Below are 25431 nucleotides of genomic sequence, written 5' to 3'. Positions count from 1 at the left end.
TAAAATGCCCAATTCTCAGAGGTGACGTAGGTTTATGGAACTGGGAGGTAGAGTTGCCAACTGAAGATATTCTTATATCAAAGTAATCTGTAAGATGTCACGAGACCAAAAGTGACCTGGTAAGCTTAGACAATAATGTTGATCAAGATCTCTTAGTTGGAAAACCTTATTTTTGAAACTACTACAAAGGCGTGAAGCATCTCAAAAAGAGGTACTGAGGATTTAATAATAGCCTTTGTTTTACAGGGCTCTTTTAATAGCATATGTTAGGGATACTGAGCATTTATAAAAAATGTGAATTTAAAAGGTAAATGTAATATGCTATGGAAACACAACTGGTTTTTCAATATTGTCTACGTATCCTGGTAGTTTACTGAGTTTATTTATTAGTTCTTACATTGTGTGTGTGTGTGTGTGTGTGTGTGTGTATGTGTGTAATCTTTAGGGTTTTTTATGTAGAAGATCATATCCTCTGCAAACTGTGATAATTTTACTTCTTTCTTTCCAAGTTAGAAATATATTTCTTTTTCTTGCTTAATTGCTCTGACTAGAACTTCTAGTACCATGTTGAATAAAAGTGGTAAAAGCAGTTGTTCATGCCTGTTCTGATCTTAGAGGAAAATTTCCAGATTTTCACCATTGAGCATGATGTTTGCTGTTGGATTTTCATGTATGGAGTTTATTATCTTAAGGCAGTTTCCTTCTGTTTCTAGTTTGTTAAGTATTTTTATTATGAAAAGTATTGAATTTTATCAAATGCTTTCTCTGCCTCAATTGAGGTGACCATGTACTTTTTTTCCCTTTCGTTCTTTTGATGTTGCATATTACGTTGATTGATTTTTATGTGTTGAGCCATCTCTTGCATTCTAGGAATAATTCCCACTTGGTCATGATGTTTAATCCTTTTAAAATGCTGCTAAATTGTTTGCTAGTATTGTGTTGAGGTTGTTTGCATCAGTGTTCTTAAGGCATAGTGGTCTCTAGCTTTCTTTTCTTGTAGTACCTTTATTGAATTTTGCTATCATGGTAATGTTTGTCTCATAGAATGAGTTTGGAAGACTTCCCTCCTTTTCAGTTTTTTGGAAAAGTTTGAGAAGGATTGGTATTACTTCTTTAAATGTTTGGTAGAAATCACCAGTGAAACCATCAGATCCAGGATTTTTCTTAATTGGGAGAATTTTGATTACTGATTCAATCTCCTTACTAGTTACAGATCTATTCAGATTATCTGTTTTTGTGATTAAGTCTTGGTAGGTTTTGTGTTTCTAGGAATTTGTCCATTATATCTAGTTATCGATTTGTGGCATAAAATTGTTCATAGTACTCTCCTAATAGTTTTTATTTCTGTCAAATCTATAGTGATGTTCCTGCTTTCATTTCTGATTTTAGTAATTCGAGTCTAATCTCTTTGTTTTAGTCAATCTAAGGGTTTGTCAATTTTGTCACGTTTTTTGAAGAACCAACTTTTAGTTTCACTGATATTCTCTCTTGTTTCGCTCTTTTTGTTGTTGTTGTTTATCTCTGTTCTAATCTTTATTATTTGCTTCCTTCTGCTAACTTTGTGTTTGTCTTTTTCTGGTTCCTTAAATTGTAAGCTTAGTTTGTTTTTTCAGAGCTATCATTTCTTAATGTAAACATTTATAGCTATAAATTTCCCCCTTAGCACTGCTTTTGCTGAATCCCATAAGTTTTAGTATATTTTCATTTCCATTCATGTCAAAGTACGTTCTAATTGCCCTGATTTCTTCTTTGAGCCATTGGTTGTTTAAAAGCATATTGTTTAATTTTCACAATTTTTTGAATTTTCCAGTTTTCCTTTTGATATTGATTTTTAAATTCATCCTATTGTGGTCAGAGAATATACTTTTTATGATATCTGTCTTTTAAAATCTATTTATTAACATTAATTTGTGGCATAAAACAATTATATTATTAATTATTTATTAAATAATTAATTATGTTTTGAATAACATTAATTTCTTTTCTAATTTGTCACCTAACATATGGTGTATCCTGGAAAATGTCCCACATGCTCTTGAAAAGACTGTGTATTCTGTTGTTGTTGGCTAGAGTGCTTTGTATATATCTGTGAGATCAGGTTGTTTTACTGTGCTTTTGAAGTCCTCTGTTTCCTTATTTATCTTCTGTCTAGTTGTTCTATCCATTATTGTGAGTGAGGTATTGCAGTCTCCAACTATTATGTAGAAATGCATATTTCTCCCTTCAATTCTGTCATTTTTTGCTTCATATATTTTGATAGCCTGTCATTAGGTGCATAAATGTTTATCATTGTTATATCTTCAGTACTGAATCCTTATTAATATAAAATTTCCTTCTTTGTTTCTTGTAACCTTTTTCATTTAAAGTCTATTTTGTCAGATTTTAGTATAGCTACTCTACTGTCTTTTGGTTACTATTTGTGTGAAATATCTTTTTCCAGCCTTTCATTTTCACCCCATTTGTGTCTTTGAATGTCAAGTGAGTCTCTTGTAGACAACATATAGTTGGACCATGTGTTTTTATCCATTCTGCCAATCTCTGTCTTTTGATTGGAGAGTTTATTCTGTCTACACTTAATATAATTTTTGACGAGGAGGGATTTATATCTATCATTGTGCTACTTGTTTTCTATATGCTTTATAGCTTTTTTCTAGTCCTTCTTTTCCTGCATTACTGTTTTCTTTTGTGTGTAGTTGATTTTTGTAGTGAAATGTTTAAATTCCTTTCTCATTTCCTTTTGTGTATATTCTATAGTTATATTGTTTGTGGTTACCATGGGAATTATTATACATTTAACATTGTACATGGGAATTCCCTGGCGGTCCAGTGGTTAGGACTCTGCGCTTCTACTGTAGGGGGCACGGGTTCAATCCCTGGTTGGGGAACTAAGATCCCACAAGCCTCACAGGGAGGCCAAAACAGAACAAAACAAAACAAACAAACAAAATTGTACAGTTATAACACTCCAGTTTAAATTTATACCAGCTTAAATTCAATAAATTACAAAAACAGTCCTTTACAGCTCCATCCTTACCCCTTTTGGTTGTTGATATCATACTACCCTCTACACAAATAATTGCATACTAGCTTCTACTTTAATAATTTATTTATTTATTTTAAAATTTAGTCCTTTAAATCACATATAGAAAACAAAAATTGTAGTTGCAAACCACTGTTTCAGTAATGCTAGCTTTTATCATTGCCTTTGTATTTACTTTTACTGAGATATTTATTTATACATAGGGCTTTGAGTCCCTTCATTCCTTTTTCAGTACTCCCTTGAGCATTTCTTCTTGAGAAGCATAGTGGTCACAGACTTGCTAAGCTTTTAATTCTGGGATTCTGGAAATGTCTTAATTTCTCCCTCACTTTTGACGCTCAGTTTTGCTGGGATAGAGGATTTTTGATTGACAGTTTTTGTTTTTTTGTTTCTTTCTTTAAGCACTTTGACTATATAAATCCACGGTCTTCTGGCCTCTGAGTTTCTAATGACAAATCTTAATTAGTATCCCTTGTATGTGATGATTCACTTCTCTCATGCAGCTTTCAGCATTCTTTGTCTTTTGAAAGTCTGATTATCATGTATCTTAGTAAGATGAATACAAAGAGACCCACACTTAGAATTTTGAGCTTTTGGCATATTTGTTTCTTTTATCAAATTTGGGAAGTTTTCAGCCATTATTTCTTCAAGTATTCTCTCTGTCCCTTTTGCTCTATCTTCTCCTTGTGAGAGTCCCACAGTGTATATGTTGGTCTGCTTGTTGGTGTCCCACAGATCCCTTAGGCTTTGTCACTTTTCTTCAATCTTTTTTCTTTCTGTTTCTTAGAGTCAATAATTTACATTACCCTATCTCAATTTCACTAATTCTTTTTTCTTCTCAAATATACCTTTAATTCTTTCAGTGACTTTTTCATTTCCATTAATGTACTTTTCAACTCCAGCATTTACTTTTGGATTCTTTTTAGGTTTTCTAGCTCCTACTGATATTTCCATTTTGTTCACATATTGTTCTCTTGACTTTCTTCATTTCTTCCTTTGGTTCTTTGTGCACCTTTATCCAGTTATTTCTTTCAAATTTTACTGAGGCTCCAAGGTTGGGCTTAGGCAGGGGGCAACCCTGTGGGCAGAAGAGCCAGTGGAGAGGATGTATCTGACCTTCTTCTTGGGGCACAGGTTGTTGGTTTGGCCACACTTCTTGTGGCAGTTGACAGCACTGGTGTGCAGGTGAGCATAACACTTGCAACAGATCATTTTGTCACAGTTGTACTTCTGGGAAAGCTGGCGGAGGGAAGACTTGATGATACCACCCTGCAGGTGAAGCACCAAGTGTATGGTGGATTCTTTCTGGATATTATAGTCTGAGAGAGTACGGCCACCCTCAGCTGTTTGTCTGCAAAAATCAGACTGTGTTGGTGTGGCAGGATGTCCTCAGTGTCTTTGATTTTGGCTTTGACATTCTCAATGGTGACACTGAGCTTGACCTCAAGAGTGATGGTCTTGCCCATCAGGGTCTTCACAAAGATCTGCATCTCTGTGTCTGCTGTTTGGCTGCTTCATTGAAGAAAAATGGGGTGGCAGAACTGGCATCCATTAATTTCCATTGAGAGTGCCTTCACAAGACATTTATTTTAAAGTCTTTGTTTGCTAGATTTGTCATGAGGTCTCCTTCAGAAAAAAATTCTGTTCATGTATTTTTCCACTATATGAGCCATACTTTTCCTTTTCCGTTTCTTTGTATGCCTTACAACTTTTTTGTTGAATCAATATTTGAATCTAATAATGTGTTAACTCTGGAAATCAGATTCTGCCCCCTACCTAGAGCTTACTGTTTTATGGGTTTTTTTGTTTTGGTTTGGTTTTTTGATTGTTGTATGGTGACTCTGTGCTGAGGAGCAGGCTGACATATAAACTTGAAGGTCGTCTCAGTTTTTTTCTGAGCCTTTCTCTGGGCAGGCGGAATCATTTTCTAATTTTTTTCCACATAGCAGTTATTTTTGAATGTCCTAGTGTTTAATGCCTGGCTCCTGTTAGTGGAAAAAAAGTAAAAGTGAAGGGGAGGGGCAAAGGATGCTGGATTTTAAGTCCCTTGGATATCATTTGTCCAGTGTTGAAGGAGCTTGAAAAAGTTGGGGGAGGTGTGACAACAAAGGCTGCCTCCGTCTTTTTCGGCTTCTCTTTGATCAGAAGCAACAGTGATAAGAACACAAATCCCTGATACTTGGAGGGCAGATTCCTTTTTGCCCACCCTAGCTCCCACAGGCTACTTATAAGCTGCTCTAGCAACACGTGTACAGATGCCAGCTGGGGTGGGGGGATAGGTAGCTGCCACTGTGCTAAGAGCTAAAATTGACTGAAATCAAGCTAATTTACCTAAGTCTTCTCCTAGTAATTGCAAGCCATGAACAGATTCTAGACTTCCAAAATAGTGATATCAGGCAGATTCTGTCAGTGTCGTCATCAAGGTGGGGAGACAGATTCCTGTTGCCACTTATTTTGCCACCATCCCAGAATCCTCTCCTAATGCATTATAATCTAGAATCAATGAATTAGCCTTTGGGGAAAAGTCCTCTGGAAGTGGGTACAGGCAGTTACACTGAGTATTTTTTAACTTGATCAAGTAAAAATAGCGGAATATCCAGTGAATGTTCTGCTGGAACATATAGAAGAGGCTACTAGGCACCAAAAGTTTAAGATGTAGAGTCAAGGAAGTTGTAGCCCTCTTGAGAAACACAGTATATAGAGAGAGGCATCAGAGCAAAATAGTAAATGAAAAGTACCAAATAGATAGAATCATTCATGATCATTACAATGAGAGTCCAGAAGGAGAAGAGTGTATTATGAATTTGAATCATTGGAGAATATTTCATTGAGTAGTATTCCTGAACTACTACTAGAAAGGTACAGGCATACCTTGGAGATATCGCAGGTTCATTTCCAGACCACTGCAATAAAGCAAATCAAATGAGTTTTTTACATACATTTCTACTATAGTGTAGTCTACTAAGTGTGCAATAGAATTGTGTCTAAAAAAATGTATATACCTTAATTTAAAAATACTATATTACTAAAAAATGCTAACCATAATCTGAGCCTGAGAGTCATAGTAGTAACATTAAAGACATTCATCACAGATCACCATAACAAGTATAATAATAGTAATAAAGTTTGAAATATGTGAGATTACCAAAATGTGACACAGAGACATGAAGTGAGCAAACATTTTTAGGAAAATGGCATAAATAGACTTGTTTGATGCAGGGTTGCCATACACTTTCAATTTGTTAAAAACTCAATAAAGTGAAGAGCAGTAAGATGAGGTATGCCTGTATTCTGAATATTAATAAAGAATCTAAAGAATATTATCTAAAGAATGTTAAAAAAAAGCTACAACTTACCTAATACTCACTACATGCCAGATGCTAACTCATCCAATCCTCAAAACAGTCCCATGAGGTATGTACTGTTACCCACCCCCCCTTTTCATAGATGAGGAAACTGAGCAAGAGAACCTTGCCTAAGGGGCTTGCCCAAGCTCAAATAAGTCAGTCTTAGAGCTGGAACTTGAATCCAGGCAGGCAAACTCTAGGGCCTGATCTCTCTGCTCAGTCCTTACTGAGCAGAATGGTGTGAGCAAAAGGGTAGAGAAGTGAACGTGTGTTGCATTTGCCAGAGATAGCAGAGGGGCTACACTGACAACATGACAGAGTAATTTAGACATTTTGCTGTGGGCCAATGTGTGCTCACATGCAGAAACTCTATTTAATTAAGTTGCATATTTAGTTAGCACTTACATTATATTTTGTTTAAGGAACTTCTCCTTCAAATTACTATAGTGCAGGAAAACAACCATATAAAATTGTTTTCATTATTATGTCCATCTTGTAACTACTAAGGAACATAGTAACTTTTCTTTTCTCATTTAGTTATTTCTTAATTGGATCAAGTATTCTATACTGTGAGATTTCTGGAAGTACTGTGAGCTGGAGTGATAATCCTCCAATATGTGAAAGTAAGTGTATTCTCTCTTTAGACTATAGAGCAGCAGTTCTCAGACTTTGGGCCTCAGGACCCCTTTATGCTTTTAAATTAACATAGACACCAATGGACTTTTCTTTATGTGGGTTATGTCTATTGCTATTATTATATTGGAATTAAAACTGAAAAGTTTTTAAAATAATTATTATTCATTTTTAAGAAGAGTAAGCACAATACCTGTTAGTATATACAACATACTTTTATGAAAAATCAAAAATTTCCAAAACAGATAGTGGCATTGTTTTACAATTTTGCAAATTTCTTCAATATCTGGCTTAAAGGAAGACGTCTGGATTCAGTCTCTTGCAAAATCACACAATTTATAGCCTCTGGAAAATTTCACCATACACTTGTAAGGATGAAAGTGAAAAATGACGATAATACTTGGTATTAATGTGAAGAACTGATTTAGTGAATAGATATATTTATAAATTATGAAGTGTTTCTCAACCAGCCCTGAGTTCAGTTTTTAATCATAATTATATTATATCATTAAATTGTCACCATCTCTTATGATGAGAACAAAACTTAGTATGGCCTTGCAGATAAATAAATGTGTTTCATATAGATTTTTAATGTCGTTATTTAAGAAAATTAGTTTTATTTTAAATAATTCACTGCTAAATTAATAGTTTGAATTTAGGATAGTACACTTTCTCATAGAAACCTTCTAAATGGATATTGGCTTCACAACTAGCTTGTAGAAATCATATGTTAATGAATTTATTGAAGGCAATTCATAGACCTTTACTGATTGCTGTTTAATCTTTTACCTTTCCTTTTGCCTTTTATGTCTTCTTTTTTTCCCTTTCTAAGAGATTTTGTGTAAGCCACCTGAAAAAATTCTAAATGGAAAATACACAAATAGCCACAAGGATGTATTTGAATACAGTGAAGTAGTAACTTATAGTTGTGATGCTTCAAATGGAACAGATCCATATTCACTTGTTGGAGAGAGCAAACTTGTTTGTATTGGAAGTGACAAATGGAGTAGTGACCCTCCTCAGTGTAAAGGTAATAATATTTCCATTTATTTCCTTCTTAATTTGTAAATACTGTAGAAGTGCTTTGTAAATTGTTTTATGTACAAGTAAAAACAGCCATATGTGCTTGATCCTCCTGTTAAATTGGTTTCTAATTTAATTTAATATCGGTCAAATCAAGTAAAAAATACTTCTACTTGTAGAGCTTCCCCCCTCTCACCCCACAGGTTCTTGGCATTCCAGTTTATACATTGTGAACTACTGTGTATATGCATGAGTTAGGACTCTTTTCCATGAAAAGCGTCAAAAAATTCAACACAAACTTTCTTAAACATAAGAAAGTGTTATCTTGTATTACAAGAAGTCTGACAGTTTTGGCTACAGGAAATCATAGTGTACGTCGTAAAAGATTAATTGTCTTACAGATATGATTTATAAACTCTGGGCAAATCTTACTTAAAAACAATGTTTAAGGCATTAGAGCATGATCAAAAGCAGGGAGACACTGGAGGGATTTTTACTCTTGAAAGAAAGGGTCCACTGAATAATGAAAAATATTTACTCTTCTCAAGTGAACATGGAACATTCTCTAATACCATATTCTTGGCAATAAAATAATTTTTAACAAATTTCAAATAATTGAAATCATTCAGAATACATTATCTGATCAAACTGGGATGAATGTAGAAATCAAAACATAAATCTAGAATATCCCCAAATATTTGAAAATTATGCAGACACTTACAACTAATAAATGAATCAAAGCCAAAGTATTAACAAGGGAAATTAGAAAGTGCTTCGAATATAATAAAAATGAAATACAGCATATCAAAATATCAGAACTTGTTGGATACAGCGAAAGCATTGCTTAGAAGGATATTTAAACAATGAAATACTTATATTGGAAAAAGAAAAGTCTCAAATCAATAATCTGAACTTCTACCATAAGGAACTAAAATAAAAGAGCAACTTAAACCCCAATAGGAAATAATAAAGACAGAGAAAAAAATCAATGAAATTGAAAAGAGAAATAACATAGAGAGAATCAAATCAACACCTGCTTCTTGGAGAAGATTGATAAAATAGATAAACCTATAGGTAGTTTGACAGGAGAACAGAAGATACAAATTACCAGTATCAAGAGTGAAAAAGAGGGCTTCCCTGGTGGCGCAGTGGTTGAGAATCTGCCTGCTAATGCAGGGGACACGGGTTCGAGCCCTGGTCTGGGAAGATCCCACATGCCGCGGAGCAGCTAGGCCCGTGAGCCACAACTACTGAGCCTGCGCGTCTGGAGCCTGTGCTCCACAACAAGAGAGGCAGCGATAGTGAGAGGCCCGTGCACTGTGATGAAGAGTGGCCCCTGCTTGCCACAACTAGAGAAAGCCCTCGCACAGAAACGAAGACCCAACACAGCCAAAAATAAATAAATAAACCAAAAAAAAAGAGTGAAAGAGAGGAGATCACTAAATATACTGCAGACATTTAAAGAACAGTAAGGGAATAAAACAAACAGCTTTATGCCTGTAAATTTGACAACTTAAACCTTCTTGCATGTAGATTTTGTCTTTCCTTTTGTTATTGTGGTATATCACATTGATTGATTTCTGTATGTTGAACCATCCTTGTGCAGAAGGAAATTTTGTCAAATGCATAAATAGCATTTGACAAAATTCAACATCCATTCATGATAAAAAGTCTCATGAAGGTGAGTATAGCAGGAACATATTTCAACATAATAAAGGTGATTTATGACAAACCCACAGCCAACATAATACTCAAAGGTGAGAAGCTGAAAGCCTTCCTGAAATTCAGGAACAAGACAAGGATGCCCACTCTCATGACTTCTATTCAACATAGTATTGGAAGTCAGAAAAGAAAAAGAAATAAAAGCTATCCAAAATAGAATGGAATAAGTAAAACTGTCACTATTTACAGATGACATAATACTCTATATAGAGAATGCTACTCTACACAAAAACTATTGGAACTAATATATGAATTTAGCAAGGTAGGAGGATACATGATGAATATACAGAAATCTATTGTGTTTCTTTACCCTAATATTGAAAGGTCAGGAAAAGTAAGTTAAAAAAAAATTCCATTTAAAATTGCATCTAAAAACAAACAAACAAAAAAGACCCTAGGAATAGACTTAACCAATGAAGTGAAAGTCCTATACACTGAAAACTATAAAACATTGATAAAGGAGTCTGAACATGATTCAAAGAAATGGAAAAATATACTGTGCCCTTGGATTGGAAGAATTAATATTGCTAAAATGGCCATACTACTCAAAGCAATCTACAGATTTAATGCAATCCCTATAAAAATACCTGTGACATTGTTCACGGAACTAGAACAAATAATCCTAAAATTTATATGGAACCATAAAAGACCCAGAATTGCCAAAGCAATACTGAAAAAAAAGAAGAAAGCTCAAGGTATAACCCTTCCTTGACTTTAGACTATACTACAAAGGTACAGTAATCAAAGCAGCATGGTATTGGCACAAAAACAGACATGTAGATCAATGGAGTAGAGAACCTACTCCATTGTAGTTCACTGGAACAGAGTAGAGTACCCAGAAATAAACGCATGTACCTATGGTCAATTAATATACAACAAAGGAGTCAAGAATATGCAATGGAGAAAAGACAGTCTCTTCAACAAGTGGTCCTATGAAAGCTGGACAGCTGCATGTAATACAATGAAATTAGAACATTCCCTCACACCATATACAAAAATAAACTCAAATTGTGTGAAGGCCTAAATGTAAGACATAACACCATAAAACATAGGCAAAACACTCTGGCAAAAGTTGTAGCAATATTTTCTTAGGTCAGTGTCCCAAGGCAAAAGAAACAAAAGTGAAAATAAACAAATGGGACCTAATCAAACTTAAAAGCTTTTGCACAGCAAAGGAAACCATCAACAAAACCAAAAGACAACCTATGGAATGAGAGAAAATATTTGCAAATGATGCAAATGACAAGAGGTTAATATCCAGAGTACACAAACAGCTCATACAACTCAATATTAAAAAAACGAACAACACAATCAAAAAATGGGCAGAAGACCTAAATAGACGTTTCTCTAAAGAAGACATACAGATTGCCTACGTGTATATGAAAAGATGCTCAACATCACTAATTATTAGAGAAATGCAAATCAAAACCACAAGGTGTTACCACTGGTCAGAATGGCTGTCATCAAAAAGTCTATAAATAATAAATGTTGGAGAGGGTGTGGAGAAAAGGGCACCCTCTTGCACTGTTGGTGGGAATGTAAAGTGATGCAGCCAGTAAAGAAACAGTCTGGAGGTTACTTAAAAAACTAAAAATAAAGCTATGATCCAGTAATCCCACTCCTGGGTGTATGTCTGGAAAAAGCGAAAACTCTAATTCAAAAAGGTACATGCACTCCCAGTGTTCATAGCAGCACTATTTACAATAGCCAAGACATAGAAGTAACCCATGTGCCCATCAACAGGTGATTGGATTAAGATGTTGTGTGTGTGTGTGTGTGTGTGTGTGTGTCTGTATGTGTGTGTATTGGCATATTACTTAGCGTTAAAAAAGAATAAAATAGTTACATTGTAGCAACGTGGATGGACTTAGAGAATGTTATGCTTAGTGAAGTAAGACAGAAAGACAAATACTATATGATATCAGCTGTATGTGGAATCAAAAAAATAATACAAATGATTCTATATACAAAACAGAAACAGACTCACAGATCTAGAAAACAAACTTATGATTACCAAAGGGAAAAGGGAGGGGGGCAACAAATTAGGGGCATGGGATTAACAGATACAAACTACTATACGTAAAGTAAAAAAGCAACAAGTATTTGCTATATAGCACAAGGAATTATATCCAATATCTTGTAATAAACTGTAATGGAATATAATCTAAAGAAAAACCAAACAACAAATCACTATGCTGTACACCTGAAACTAACGCAATATTGTAAATCACCTATACTTCAATAAAAAATTATAAAATACCTTCTCATGAAGCATACTGCAGGCCCCATGTCCTCACTGGGGAATTATACCAAACATTTAAGGAATAAATAGTATTAGCCCTACACAAAGTTTTCAAGAAAACTAAAGAGATAGGAATACTTCTTAACTCATTTCATGAGGACAGCACTGCTCTGATACCAAAACCAGACAGAAACACTGCAAGAAAATTATAGACAATATCCAAAATGGGCATAGAACTAAAACTTCTTAACAAAACATTAATAAATCAAATCCTCGCCTATAAAAAAATAAGAATACATCGTAATTAAGTAGGATTTATTCCATGAATGCATGGATGATTCAAATTTAAAAATTAATCAGTGCAATTTACCATATCAAGAAACTTTGAAGAAGAAAAAAAAACACTTGCATTCCTATACATTAACAATGAAAGATCAGAAAGAGAAATTAAGGAAACAATCCCATTCACAAATGCAACAAAAAGAATAAAATAACTAGGAATAAACCTACCTAAGGAGGTAAAAGACCTGTACTCAGAAAACTATAAGACACTGATGAAAGAAATCAAAGATGACACAGATGGAGAGATGCACCATGTTCTTGGATTGGAAGAATCAAATTGTGAAAATGACTATACTACCCAAAGCCATCTACAGATTCAATGCAATCCCTATCAAATTACCAATGACATTTTTTACAGAACTACAACAAAAAATCTTAAAATTTGTATGGAGACACAAAAGTCCCCGAATAGCCAAAGCAATCTTGAGGGGAAAAAATGGACCTGGAGGAATCAGACTCCCTGACTTCAGACTATACTACAAAGCTACAGTAATCAAGACAGTATGGTACTGGCAAAAAAACCCCCAGAAATATAGATCAATGGAACAGGATAAAAAGCCCTGAGATAAACTCACACATCTATGGTCAACTAATCTATGACAAAGGAGGCAAGGATATACAATGGAGAAAAGACAGTCTCTTCAATAAGTGGTGCTAGGAAAACTGGCCACCTACATGTAAAAGAATGAAATTAGAGCACTCCCTAACACATACACAAAATAAACTCAAAATAGATTAAAGACCTAAATGTATGACCAGGCACCATAAAACTCTTAGAGGAAAACATAGGAAGAACACTCTTTGACATAAATCATAGCAAGATCTTTTTTGACCACCTCCTAGAGAAATGGAAATAAAACCAAAAATAAACAAATGGGACTTAATGAAACTTAAAAGCTTTTTGCACAGCAAAGGAAACTATAAACAGATGAAAAGACAACCCTCAGAATGGGAGAAAGTATTTGCAAATGAATCAACGGACAAAGGGTTAAGCTCCAAAATATATAAACAACTCATGCAGCTCAATATTAAAAAAACAAACAACCCAATCAAAAAATGGGCAGAAGGGCTTCTCTGGTGGCGCAGCGGTTGAGAATCTGCCTGCCAATGCAGGGGACACGGGTTCGAGCCCTGGTCTGGGAAGATCCCACATGCCGCGGAGCAACTGGGCCCGTGAGCCACAGTTACTGAGCCTGCGCGTCTGGAGCCTGTGCTCCGCAACAAGAGAGGCCGCGATAGTGAGAGGCCCGCGCACCGCGATGAAGAGTGGCCCCCGCTCGCCGCAACTAGAGAAAGCCCTCGCACAGAAACGAAGACCCAACACAGCCATAAATAAATAAGTAAATAAATAAATTTAAAAAAAAAAATGGGCAGAAGACCTAAATAGACATTTCTCCAAAGAGGACATACAGATGGCCAAGAAGCATATGAAAAGATGCTCAACATCACTAATTATTAGAGAAATGCAAATCAAAACTACAATGAGGTATCACCTCACACCAGTTAGAATGGGCATCATCAGAAAATCTACAAACAAGAAATGCTGGAGAGGATGTGGAGAAAAGGGAACCCTCTTGCACTGTTGGTGGGAATGTAAATTGATACAGCCACTATGGAGAACAATATGGAGGTTCCTTAAAAAGCTAAAAATAGAATTACCATATGACCCGGCAATCCCACTACTGGACATATACCCAGAGAAAACCATAATTCAAAAAGACGCATGCACCCCAATGTTCATTGCAGCACTATTTACAATAGCCAGGTCATGGAAGCAACCTAAATGCCCATCGACAGACGAATGGATAAAGAAGATGTGGTACATATATACAATGGAATATTACTCAGCCATTAAACGGAACAAAATTGAGTTACTTGTAGTGAGCTGGATGGACCTAGAGTTTGTCATACAGAGTGAAGTAAGTCAGAAAGAGAAAAACAAATATCATATGTTAACGCATATATGTGGAATCTAGAAAAATGGTACAGATGAACTGGTTTGCAAGGCAGAAATAGAGACAGACGTAGAGAACAAAAGTATGGACACAAAAGGGGGAAAGTGGGGGGGAGGCGGGCGGTGTGGTGTGATGAATTGGGAGATTGGGATTGACATGTGTACACTAATATGTATAAAATAGTAACTAATAAGAACCTGCTGTATAAAAAAAAATAAATATATTTTTTTAAAAAAAGAGAACTAATGAGAGCTTAGAGTATGCTGATATCCTCCCTTATTTGATCCCAGAGCCATTTGCTTAGACAAACCTTCCCTTGAATATATTGGACAATTCTGTCTCCACTTCTCATTAGCTCTGTAAGTTATTTAACTTCTTTGAATGTCAGTTTCTGCTGCAAATAGAATGCCTAATGTAATGTTTATTTTAAAGGTTAAATCTTCTAACATATGCCAAAAAAACAAAAATAAAATAAAACCACACATGATCACCCTAATAGATGTAAAAAAAAAAAGAGTATATGACAGAATTTATCATCTTTTCATTATAAAACTCAGCAAATAAGGATATAAGGGAACTACCTGAAGCTGACAAAAGGCACCTATAAAAATTCCCCAGCTAACATTATACTTAATAGTAAAAGAGTAGTTTATTTTTACTTAAAGTGGAACAAGACAAGGATGTCTACTGTTAACCATGCTATTCGGCATTGTATTGGAGTTCCTAGACTGCACAATAAGGCATACATATTGGAGAGTAAGAAATAAAATAGACTTCATTCACTTATGATGATTGTTTTTGTAGAAAACTTGAATGGCTGAAGTTTTAGCAAGGTTGCAAGATACAAGATCAACATACAGAAATCAACTGTATATCTATATACTACTAAAACGCCATTAGAAATTGAAATTTTTCAAGTACAGTTTATACCAGCTCCAAAACATGAAATACTTGCATATAAATCTAGCAACGTATGTGAAATATTTAAATGGTAAAAACAACTAAACACTTATAAAAGAAATTACAGAAGACCTTAATAAATAGAGAAAATTCAGTGGTCATGGATTGGAAGACACAATATAATAAAGATGTCAGTAATTGACCTGTAAATTCAGCACAATCCCATAAAATCCCAGCAGAACTTGACAAACAAGTTCTACAATTTATTTAGAAAGATAAAAGAACTAGAATAGTCAATATAAATTTGAAAAAAAAAATTATAGACGTTTCATTCTACCTGATGTCAAGACTTCTTATAAACCATGCTCTAAGGAATATAATCAAGACAGTGTGGTATTGGTGAAAGGATAGCCATGTAGAGCAGTGGAACAGAATAGTGTCCAGAAATAGACCCTTTCAAATATGTGCACTTGATTTCATCACAGATATACAAACAATTCATTGGAAAAATGGTAAAATTACAGGCTCAATTCGATATACATTATGCACAGAAAGAAGAAAGCACCTCAACCTATGTTAGCACCATAGACAAACATTTACTCACAATGAACCAAAGACTTAAATGTAAAACCTAAAACCATAAGGCTTTTACTAGAAAACGTAGAAAATATTTCTGCCTTAGCCAAAGATTTCTTAAATCAATGCTAAAAGCATGATCCTTCTTCTTTAAAGAAAAAATATTAATTGGACTTACTAAAAACTCAAAACTTCTGCTTCAATTACACTGTTCAAAGAATGAATAAAATGAGCCACAGACTGGGAGAAAATATTTGCAAAATACATATCTGCTAATGGACTTGTATACAATATATAAATAACTCTCAAAACACAATAAGAAAAGAACCCAATTTTTTTTTTAGATGGGCAACATATTTGAATAGATCTATTTCACCAAAGAAGACATATGTATGCCAAAAAAGTACATGAAAAGTTGCTTGATATCATTAGTATTACAGAATGGAATTTAATACCATAGTGAGGTATCACTAAACAGCTATTAGAATGGCTGAAATTAAAAAAAAAAAACCTAAAAACTAACAATACCATTAACTGGCAAGTATATGGAGCAATTGGAGCTCTAATACATTGCTTGTAAGAATGCAAAGTGGTATGAACATTATGGAACACAGTTTGGCAATTCCTTATAAGGTTAAATATACATTTACCATACAACTCAGCAACATAAATAAAAAGGTATGTTTATATAGAAAGCTGCATGAGAATATTCACAGCAGCATTAGTCATAATCGTTCCACACTGGAATTAGTCCACATGTCCTTCATCTGGTAATGGATGAGCAGCCTATACCACATCCATACAATGGAGTAATACTCTGCAATAAAAAGAAATGAACTCCTGAATCATGCAACAGCAGGAATGAATCTCAAATGCATTATGCTAAGTGAAATAAGCCATACTCAGAGGCTGTGATCCCATTATGACATTCTGGAAAAGCAACATTATAGGGACAGAAAACAGATTAGTGTTTGGCTGGTTGGATAAGGTGGTCGAGAGGTGGGGAGGGTTGATTACAAAGTGGCATGAGGAAGTATTTGGAGATAATGGAACTTTTGTTATTGTGCAGGTAATTACATGATTATTTGAATTGATCAAAACTAATACAGCTGTACACTTAAAAGGGTGAGATTTACTGTATGTACTTTGTTATCTAGTAAACCTAACTTAGAAGAAAATCATTAGGTATAATTAAGAGCATATTGGCCCAACAGTGAAAAATATCAGTGACAGAGCAATAGAAATCCACCATGATTTGAAAAGAAAGATTAAAATAAGAAACAGAGAGAAAGACCTTTGGGAGAAAAAGCAAAGAGTCAAACATACATGTAACTGGAGTTTCAGAAGAGAGGAGAGAGGAAAATGTAGAAAATCATTTCAATAAATACTGGCCAAAAATTATCTAAATTTGATCCAAAACAACAACCCCACAGGTCTGGGAAATTCACTGACCCTAGCAGAATAAATTTCAAAAATTTACCAAGAAACCGCCACTAAACTAAACACAACATGGTAAAACTACTGCGAACAAAAGAAAAAGTAGCCAGTGAGAGGGAAAAACAAAAAACAAAACACAAACATATTACATCCTCCCTCTCCTCACCCCAAAGTAAGAATGACATGACAGCTGACTTTTGTTAAGGAACTGTTGAAACTACAAGGCAATAATTTCTGCTAATGTGCTGAAAGAAAAAACAGCCTAGAATTCTCTGTCAAAGAGAAATCTTTCAGAACTGAAGGTGAAATAAAAACAGTTTCAGATAAACAAAAGCTAAGAGAATTTGTCATTAGCCAACCTGGACTATAAGAATTGATAAGGAAGTTCTCCTGGCTGAAGAGAAATAATACCTGATGGAAATTCAGACCCAAAAGAAAGGAGAAAGGACACTCTTCTGGTTTAAAAGGCAGTGTATTATCTGGCCCTCATCTATTACTCAGATTTAATCTCATAAGATATTCTCTTGAACTCACTGCCCAGCCCAGTGTTTCTTGATTTTGTTTTTTCCTAAATTCTGTCAAACCCATTAATGGATCCTGAATCCTAGAGGGTCAGAATGAGTATTTTACTTTTTAAGAAGTAGAGTAGAATGGGAAATATCAGAGTACACTGGTCTGAGGGCTAAGTAGTAACTTTTAACGTTATCTCAGGCCTGTTTGTTTATATACTGGTTTACAATGTAAAATGTATTTCTTTTTTTTTTAATTTTTTTAAAATTTTTTATTTATATATATATATATTTTTTTGGCTGTGTTTCTGTGCGAGGGCTTTCTCTAGTTGTGGCAAGCGAGGGCCACTCTTCATCGCGGTGCACAGGCCTCTCACTATGGCGGCCTCTCCCGTTGCGGAGCACAAGCTCCAGACGCGCAGGCTCAGTAGTTGTGGCTCACGGGCCTAGTTGCTCCGCAGCATGTGGGATCTTCCCAGACCAGGGCTCAAACCTGTGTCCCCTGCATTGGCAGGCAGATTCTCAACCGCTGCGCCACCAGGGAAGCCCAAAATGTATTTCTTGATCTCTGGGTTACAGTCCAGAATGTTTGGAAAACACTGCCCTAACTCCACTGGCCTTTGTACTTCTTGAACATCCCAGTTCCTGTGTGTTGTTGTCACCTGAGAACTTTCTTTTTCATATCTTGGCATGGCTAGCTTCTTTTCAACTTTTAAATTTGAGCTCAAATATTACCTTCTAAGAAAAGTTTTTGCTGCCTTTCTAAAAGAGCAGGGTACCGCAGTTAGTGTCAGCATGATCTTAAAAGAATCCTAGAGCTAAAGAGCATTGAAAGTTTCTTTTGAACTTACCCTGATTTTGTGTCTGGTACTCAGACCTTTCTCAAAACTTGTCAATAATGGAAAGAAAATGTAGGAAAGCAAATAAACTATAATGACAGCCTGTTTTAGGTGGGAAAAGGTTATTAGATTTCTCCAGATCTGTTCACCTGGAATTCAAATGCACAAAGTCTTTTTTTTTTTTTTTTTCAATTAACATCTTTTCATTCCTTTCCTCTTTCTTTCCACTGGAAATTATTACTTTGCACTAGTTTTTCTGGTCCTATGCGAAAGCAGCTTTCCATTAATTCTTGAATTTCTCCGTTTTTCAGTGGTCAAATGTGTATATCCATACGTTGAAAATGGAGTGATAGTCTCAGGACTCGGATCAAAATTTTACTACAACGCGACGATTGTATATAGATGCAACAAGGGTTTTAAGCTTAATGGCAGCAACAAAATTGTCTGTAGTGCGAACAGTACTTGGGAGCCTGAGATACCAACATGTACTAAAGGTATAAATATTGTCGTTTTCCTTTGTTGTTTTTTTTTCTTTGAGATTAAATATCAATGATACAGAATAATAGAAAAGAAACAATTTTCGTATTTAACTGTCTTGTATTCATTTCTACGATAGTTGTACGACTTCAAATTCACAAAGAAATCTGCTGTTGCAATTTTGGATGTCTTTATAGGGTCTTAGCATTTCATGTACATCACACACGTATATAAATTTCTCTTGTTTGGCATTTTTTACATGTAAAAATGAATAGCAATCGTTTTTCAGAGTAAATTGAAGCATAGAAAGTTTTACCTAAATAAGAGTGAAAGGCAGAATTCATATTAATGAAAAGAAAATAATAATGCCCAAGTTTTTTATTCAGTCTACATTATTTTGTTTTCCAGAGTCAACTACTCCTAGTACCCAGCCTCCAATTTCCAGTGCCTCAGGTTTAGTAACTACCTGCATATATTTTTTCAAAAGTCTTTTAAATTCCTGGTGAAAATGCCAGCAGTAACTCCCAAGTGTTTGATCCAATCTATATTTTTTTTGTTTTCCAGTGTCAACTCCTCCCAGTTCCCAACCTCCAATTCCCAGTGTCTCAGGTCTAGTAACTTCCTGCTTATATATTTCAAAATCGTTTACATTCCTTGTGATTTTTTTCAAAATCTTTTAAATTCCTATGACTTACACTCATTCATCAATTTTAGGAATGAAAGGAAGAAGAACATATTAACAGCCATTTTAGTTGTTACATTTAGTGACTTTAAAATTATTTGCAGTAGTCTGCAGATGTAAGCAGGTGGCAAGTTAAGTAAACTTTAAACATGTTTACTTACATGTAAAATGATTAAAAGATGGTTTTTTTGGTGGATGATTTAAAACCTTCCTTACTGAGTGATAGTAAATTTAAAATGGGATCCATTTAAAGCACTTAGCACAGTGCCTGGTATCTAGAAAGCTCTTAAAGGTAGCTTGTATGCATTACAGCATAACTCAAATTAATATTAATGCAGAGGAAGGTCCATGGCGTCTGTTTTTTAACATGTATGTTTTCTGTGTCATCAACATTGATAATTTATTCATTTTAAAAGTGATCTGTTGACACCTTTACAGGGTATCTTCTGGGTCTAGGACTATGTTTCTTTTCCCAGACCGTGACCAGCACAATGATTTGTACTTCCTGATGAGTAGTAATGTTGAGCATCTTTCATGTGCCTGTTGGCAATCTGTATGACTTCTTTGGAAAAATGTCTATTCAGGTCTTCTACCTATTTTTAAACTGGGTTCTTTGTTTTTGTTTGATGTTGAGTTGTATGTGTTCTTTGTATATTTTGGATATTAACCCCTTGTCAGATATATTGTTTGCAAATATCTTCTCCTATTCATAGGTAGCCTTTCTTTTTGTTGATAGTTTTCTTTGCTGTGTAAAAGTTTTTTAGCTTGATGTAGTCCCATTTGGGTTTTTTTACTTTTGTTTCCCTTGCCTGAGGAGACATCCAAAAAAATATTGCTAAGGCTAAAGTAAAAAGAGGGTATTTGCTATGTTTTCTTCTACAAGTTTTATGGTTTCAGGTCTTAAATTTAAATCTTTAATCCATTTTGAGTTTATTTTTGTATATTTTGTGAGCAAGTAGTTCAGTTTGATTCTTTTTCATGTTGCTGTACAATTTTCCCAACACCATTTATTGAAGAGGCTGTCTCTTCCCCATTATGTTTTCTTGTCTCCTTTGTTGTAGATAATTTTCCATATAGGTGTGGGTTTACTTCTGTGCTCTCTCTTCTGTTCCATTGTTCTATGTGTCTGTTTTTGTGCTAGGACCATACTGTTTTGATTATTTTAGCTTTGTAGCATAGTTTTAAGTCAGGATGTGTGATACCTCTAGCTTTGTTATTCTTTCTTAAGATTGTTTTGGCTATTCGGGATCTTTTTGTTTCCATACAAATTTTAGAATTATTTTTTCTAGTATTTTGATAGGGATTGCATTGGATCTGTAGATTACCTTGGGGTGTATGGTCATTTTAACAATATTAATTCTTCCAGTCCAAGCACAGTATATCTTTCCATCTGTGTTGTCTTCAATTTCTTTCATCAGTGTCTTATAGTTTTCTGAATATAGGTCTTTTACCTACTTATTTCTTGGTATTTTGTTCTTTTTGATTTGATTGTAAATGGGATTGTTTTCTTTTTTTTTTTTTCTTTTCTTTTTTTTTAATAATCAGTAGGATGTTACCACAGGATAATGGTTCTTTTTTTTTTTTTTTTTTGGTTTATTTATTTATTTATTTTTGGCTGTGTTGGGTCTTCGTTTCTGTGTGAGGGCTTTCTCTAGTTGCGGCAAGTGGGGGCTACTCTTCATCGCGGTGCACGGGCCTCTCACTATCGTGGCCTCTCTTGTTGTGGAGCACAGGCTCCAGACGTGCAGGCTCAGTAGTTGTGACTCACAGGCCTAGTTGCTCTGCGGCATGTGGGATCTTCCCAGACCAGGGCTCAAACCCATGTCCCCTGCATTAGCAGGCAGATTCTCAACCACTGCGCCACCAGGGAAGCCCAGGGATTGTTTTCTTAATTTTAGTTTTAAGTATAATCACATTGAATCCATAGGATAATTCTGACAACACACTAATGATTAATTTGTTTGCTGTACCACAGAATATTGTCCCAGGAAATGTTACTGGACAGGAAGAAGAATGCTTTGATACTGAATATAAATTTGTAATATTTTGATACTACTTTTAATGAGAAACGTTAATATAGTTTACATAAGGAAAATGAAATTATAAGGGTTTTTGTACAAAGTCAAAAAATCAAAACCTATGAATTTAGAGGACTTTAAGCTTTATTGTTTTTTCTCCTTCTTTTTTTTACTTCCATTTTTTTCTTTTTTTCTAGGATATCCCAGTCCCAGTGATGAAACACCACCTAAAGATGCTGAGAGTTTAGGTATTATTTTGGTTGTTAATAACTCTGCATCATGAGGCCCTAGTTTTCAACATGGAAATATTACTGTTATCTGTAGTTAGAAAAGAGACAACATGTCACAAATTGGTGATAATTGTTCAATGTGTAATTGTAAAATTGTACATTTTAAGTAATTTTAAAGGTGAAGATACCATGACAAATATAAGTGGTACTATGTATAGGCACATGTGGGTAATACAGTTTTTAAGAGGTTCCCCAATTTAGGCTTCCTAGCATGATAAGTTTACTTTCTTAAATAATACAGTTATATGTAGTTTAATATATATAAAACATAGCTTGTTTTCCATGTGATAGTGTTACTATGTAATGGCAATTTTTAGATAAATTTTCCTTCTACTGGTACCTTGTATGTACAAGCCTTAAAGTACTACTAGTTGGGTTAGTTTTTCTATATCAAGCTGGGGTAGCACACTTAATGTTGGCTCACATAGTTCACACATATGTGTTAAAGAACTTGATGAAGTATAGTTATGACAGTTAAATGAAATATAAAGATTTACTGATAAGGAAATGAAAAATAGCTATTACTTTACTTTAGACTAGTAAGGTTAATCTTTTTATAAAATGTACTTTAGGCTTGTTATGTTTTCCCTCTGAAAACTGGTCAAATTGCCACTGTGTCAAGTGAATCCAGTACCATCTCAAGATGCTTACACTTGATAATATTTATGAAATAAAAAGAACAGAGCTGAACATGACATTTTATGCTATGAGTTATAGATAATAAAAGTAATGGCAGTTTAGAAGCAGAGGTACTACTGACAAACATTTCTAAGAATTAAGATTTGGTAGTATTATTTATTGCTCTCTGGATAGTCAAAAATGCATGTTTACGTTTCTGTGCATAGGTTTTATCCATGTGCCCTGGTGTTCCCTTTACATTCTTAGAGCAAATCTCCTTGTAGTCTTAATCTGGGGGGAAAGGGGAATAGGAGCTGTGATGATACAATGATGTATTGTTTGTGAAGACTCTGCAAATAACGTCTATATGATAGATTAATAGCACTCTATTTATGACTTATTCTACAGACCCACTTAGGGAAAAAAATATATGTTAAATTTCTAACAAAATCATAAGTAATAAAAGACTGAATGTTGAACTAAATGAACTATAGTGGGCTACTACATTTCTAAAATGATTTTCCTCTAAACTAGTAAATTCTAATTGTCTTAGTTACCTTTACTAAATAACCTGGTGTGGTAGCTACAGCATACAACAATGAAAAGTGAGGCTCCTGTTAGGAGTTTCACAAGGTGTGTCCTAACCCTGGAATGTGATTAGAAGGGTTCTGTGATGAAAATAACCTGGAAGCACTAGCAGTCATGCTAAAACTAGATTGATAATTTTTTCTTTGTAGTTATAGATGATCTGATCAAATTAAAATGCAGCTGCTACCTGGAGACCCCTAGGTACTTATCTCCCAAACTGTTTTCATTTTTTCTCAGGTGCAGGAATCATTGTTGCAATTGTCCTTGGTGCACGTACGTATCCCAAACTTTGATACCAATTAAATCAAGACATTACTCTGAAGAAGTGCAATCGTTTTTTAAAAGATTTTTCAATTTCTGTGGCTTTATACCTTGAAATTAAGTAAAACAGGAAAAACCTGACCTTTTATATAATACACTACCTTGTATTAGTGTTTGTCTATTCCTTTGTATTCTACATGTCCAGTTACTAACAAACCTTAAATAATACAAGTTGTTTCAAGATCATTGCTCATATGAGTTTGCATCACAAATATGCTTTGGGTAATTTTCTCAATTAATCAAGGACTCTTCTCTGACTTACTCTGTACTGTTTAATGCAAAGAACTGGATTGATACTGAAGAGTCCAGAGGGAATGTAAATGTATATGTGCTTAAATAAGATAACATTTTCTAGCCATGGAAATCTGACCATCATTTATTTCTTCTGCTAGATTTTGAATCTTGGCAATGATTTTTCACAGTTACATATCATTTGTTTCCTGATTTCTTTTAGTTTTTGGCGTTGGAGTAGTTGTCTGCGGCCTCTGCTTCTGTTTTTGCAAAAAGAAGAAAGGGTAAATTAAACCATGTTTTTTAATTTATTGGTCCTTCTCACAGTTGACATAGTTTTGTGCAGTTTTTGTTTGTAGTCTGTATTGCATGTTGTTTTTTCAAAAAATGCACCTGCATGAGTGTGTTGTCTGAATTACATTTCTTTACTAAAAATGTTTTCAGCTGCTTTCAATATCATTGCAACAAAAGTAATCTGTGCAGGTTGCTTCAGCTAATTATGATGTAAGAAAAATTTCTGTGGGATTTGAGGTTTAGGTGCTGTAGTAAATCATGGACCGTTTTGGGGCTTTCTCTATCCTAGGTGTACCCAACTTCCTAGATTGGACTAATGGCCAAGATTAAATATTATAAAATGGTTCACTGTGGAGACTTTGACAGCTGTAGCCACTGTAATTTTTATGGTGAAAGTTTTCAGTTGTCTGTATAACTTAGGTAGTAGTAAGAAGCTACATAGATGGCTCATTCAGATACCCAGTTTGCTTTCTTTTAGATTTGTTATTTATACAAGTTAAACTGGGGAATTTTAAGCAACACTATTTGATTTCCCTCTTATGTTCTCTTAATTTACTAGGTCGCGGTAAAACTGATTGGGTTAAACTAAAAGTTGCTGAGAGGGTAAGATTTATAAGGCACTTTATGAACTCTGTCTTTTTATCTATAAAAATGAAATAAGGGGGGGGACTTAAAATTGAAAAAAAAGGTACAAATACATATCTTCTAAGGAGAATAGAGTTTTTAAACATCATCTTAAATTTTAATGAAATAATTTAAAATCTAATGAAAGACTTAGAATAAAACTGGAGCATAGAGCAAGATTAGGTGCTTTGTTATTTCTGACTTTTAGTGATTTTTTTCCCCCTATTACTTTGGAAATAGCTTTGAAATCAAACTAATAATTAAAAACAATTGGTATTCATGGCTTTATGATATATATTCCTTTTATATTAATCACTGGGTTTGGACTACATAATAAAAGTACATTTGTCACTCATAAAGAGCTAAAACTCTTTTTATATTTCTTGGTTATCTTTTAAAAATATCCACAGTGCCTTCATTTGAATCTTAAATCTTATATTTGTAGAACACATAGTATGCATATTTGATTTCTCTATCAGCAGTATATTTTTTAAATTACATGTACACAGCAATCTGAGAAGGAAGTACTATCAGTGAAATATTTGACAAGTCTAAAAGGTTTATCTAGAAATAACCTCTAAAGAAAGCAAAACAAAATAGCTTTCTGCTCCTCACTCTCCTTCTTTGTTTAAAACATCACTACACCAAAATAAGCTTCCCTAACAAGTATTAACCAAAAACTCTCTCTAGCTACCAGTTGATGAGTCTTTTAAAGACAAACAA

General features: G+C 34.5%; 1 protein-coding gene and 1 pseudogene across 4 annotated transcripts in view; one reads left to right on the top strand and one right to left on the bottom strand.

Moving 5' to 3' along the window:
• LOC103000756 (membrane cofactor protein-like) overlaps positions 1 to 25431 on the top strand; it is a 52071-nt gene that overhangs the window by 19751 nt on the left and 6889 nt on the right. The window contains exons 4-12 of one of the 4 annotated variants that reach the window (XM_007163948.3): positions 6925 to 7010; positions 7853 to 8050; positions 18877 to 19059; positions 19451 to 19495; positions 19607 to 19651; positions 21940 to 21990; positions 23476 to 23511; positions 24014 to 24074; positions 24644 to 24687. In XM_007163948.3, coding sequence (XP_007164010.2) covers positions 6925 to 7010; positions 7853 to 8050; positions 18877 to 19059; positions 19451 to 19495; positions 19607 to 19651; positions 21940 to 21990; positions 23476 to 23511; positions 24014 to 24074; positions 24644 to 24653 — 715 coding nt within the window. In that variant the 3' untranslated portion in view covers positions 24654 to 24687. Of the gene's footprint in view, positions 1 to 6924; positions 7011 to 7852; positions 8051 to 18876; positions 19060 to 19450; positions 19496 to 19606; positions 19652 to 21939; positions 21991 to 23475; positions 23512 to 24013; positions 24079 to 24643; positions 24688 to 25431 lie in introns of those variants that run through there. The other 3 variants (XM_007163947.2, XM_007163949.2, XM_057542865.1) reach the window with 3 other exon arrangements.
• On the bottom strand, positions 3903 to 4620 carry LOC130707595 (ubiquitin-60S ribosomal protein L40-like; annotated as a pseudogene).

Source organism: Balaenoptera acutorostrata, chromosome 1, assembly GCF_949987535.1.
Source record: "Balaenoptera acutorostrata chromosome 1, mBalAcu1.1, whole genome shotgun sequence".
Lineage (NCBI taxonomy): Eukaryota > Metazoa > Chordata > Mammalia > Artiodactyla > Balaenopteridae > Balaenoptera > Balaenoptera acutorostrata.
This window is presented reverse-complemented; position numbering and strand designations above follow the sequence as displayed.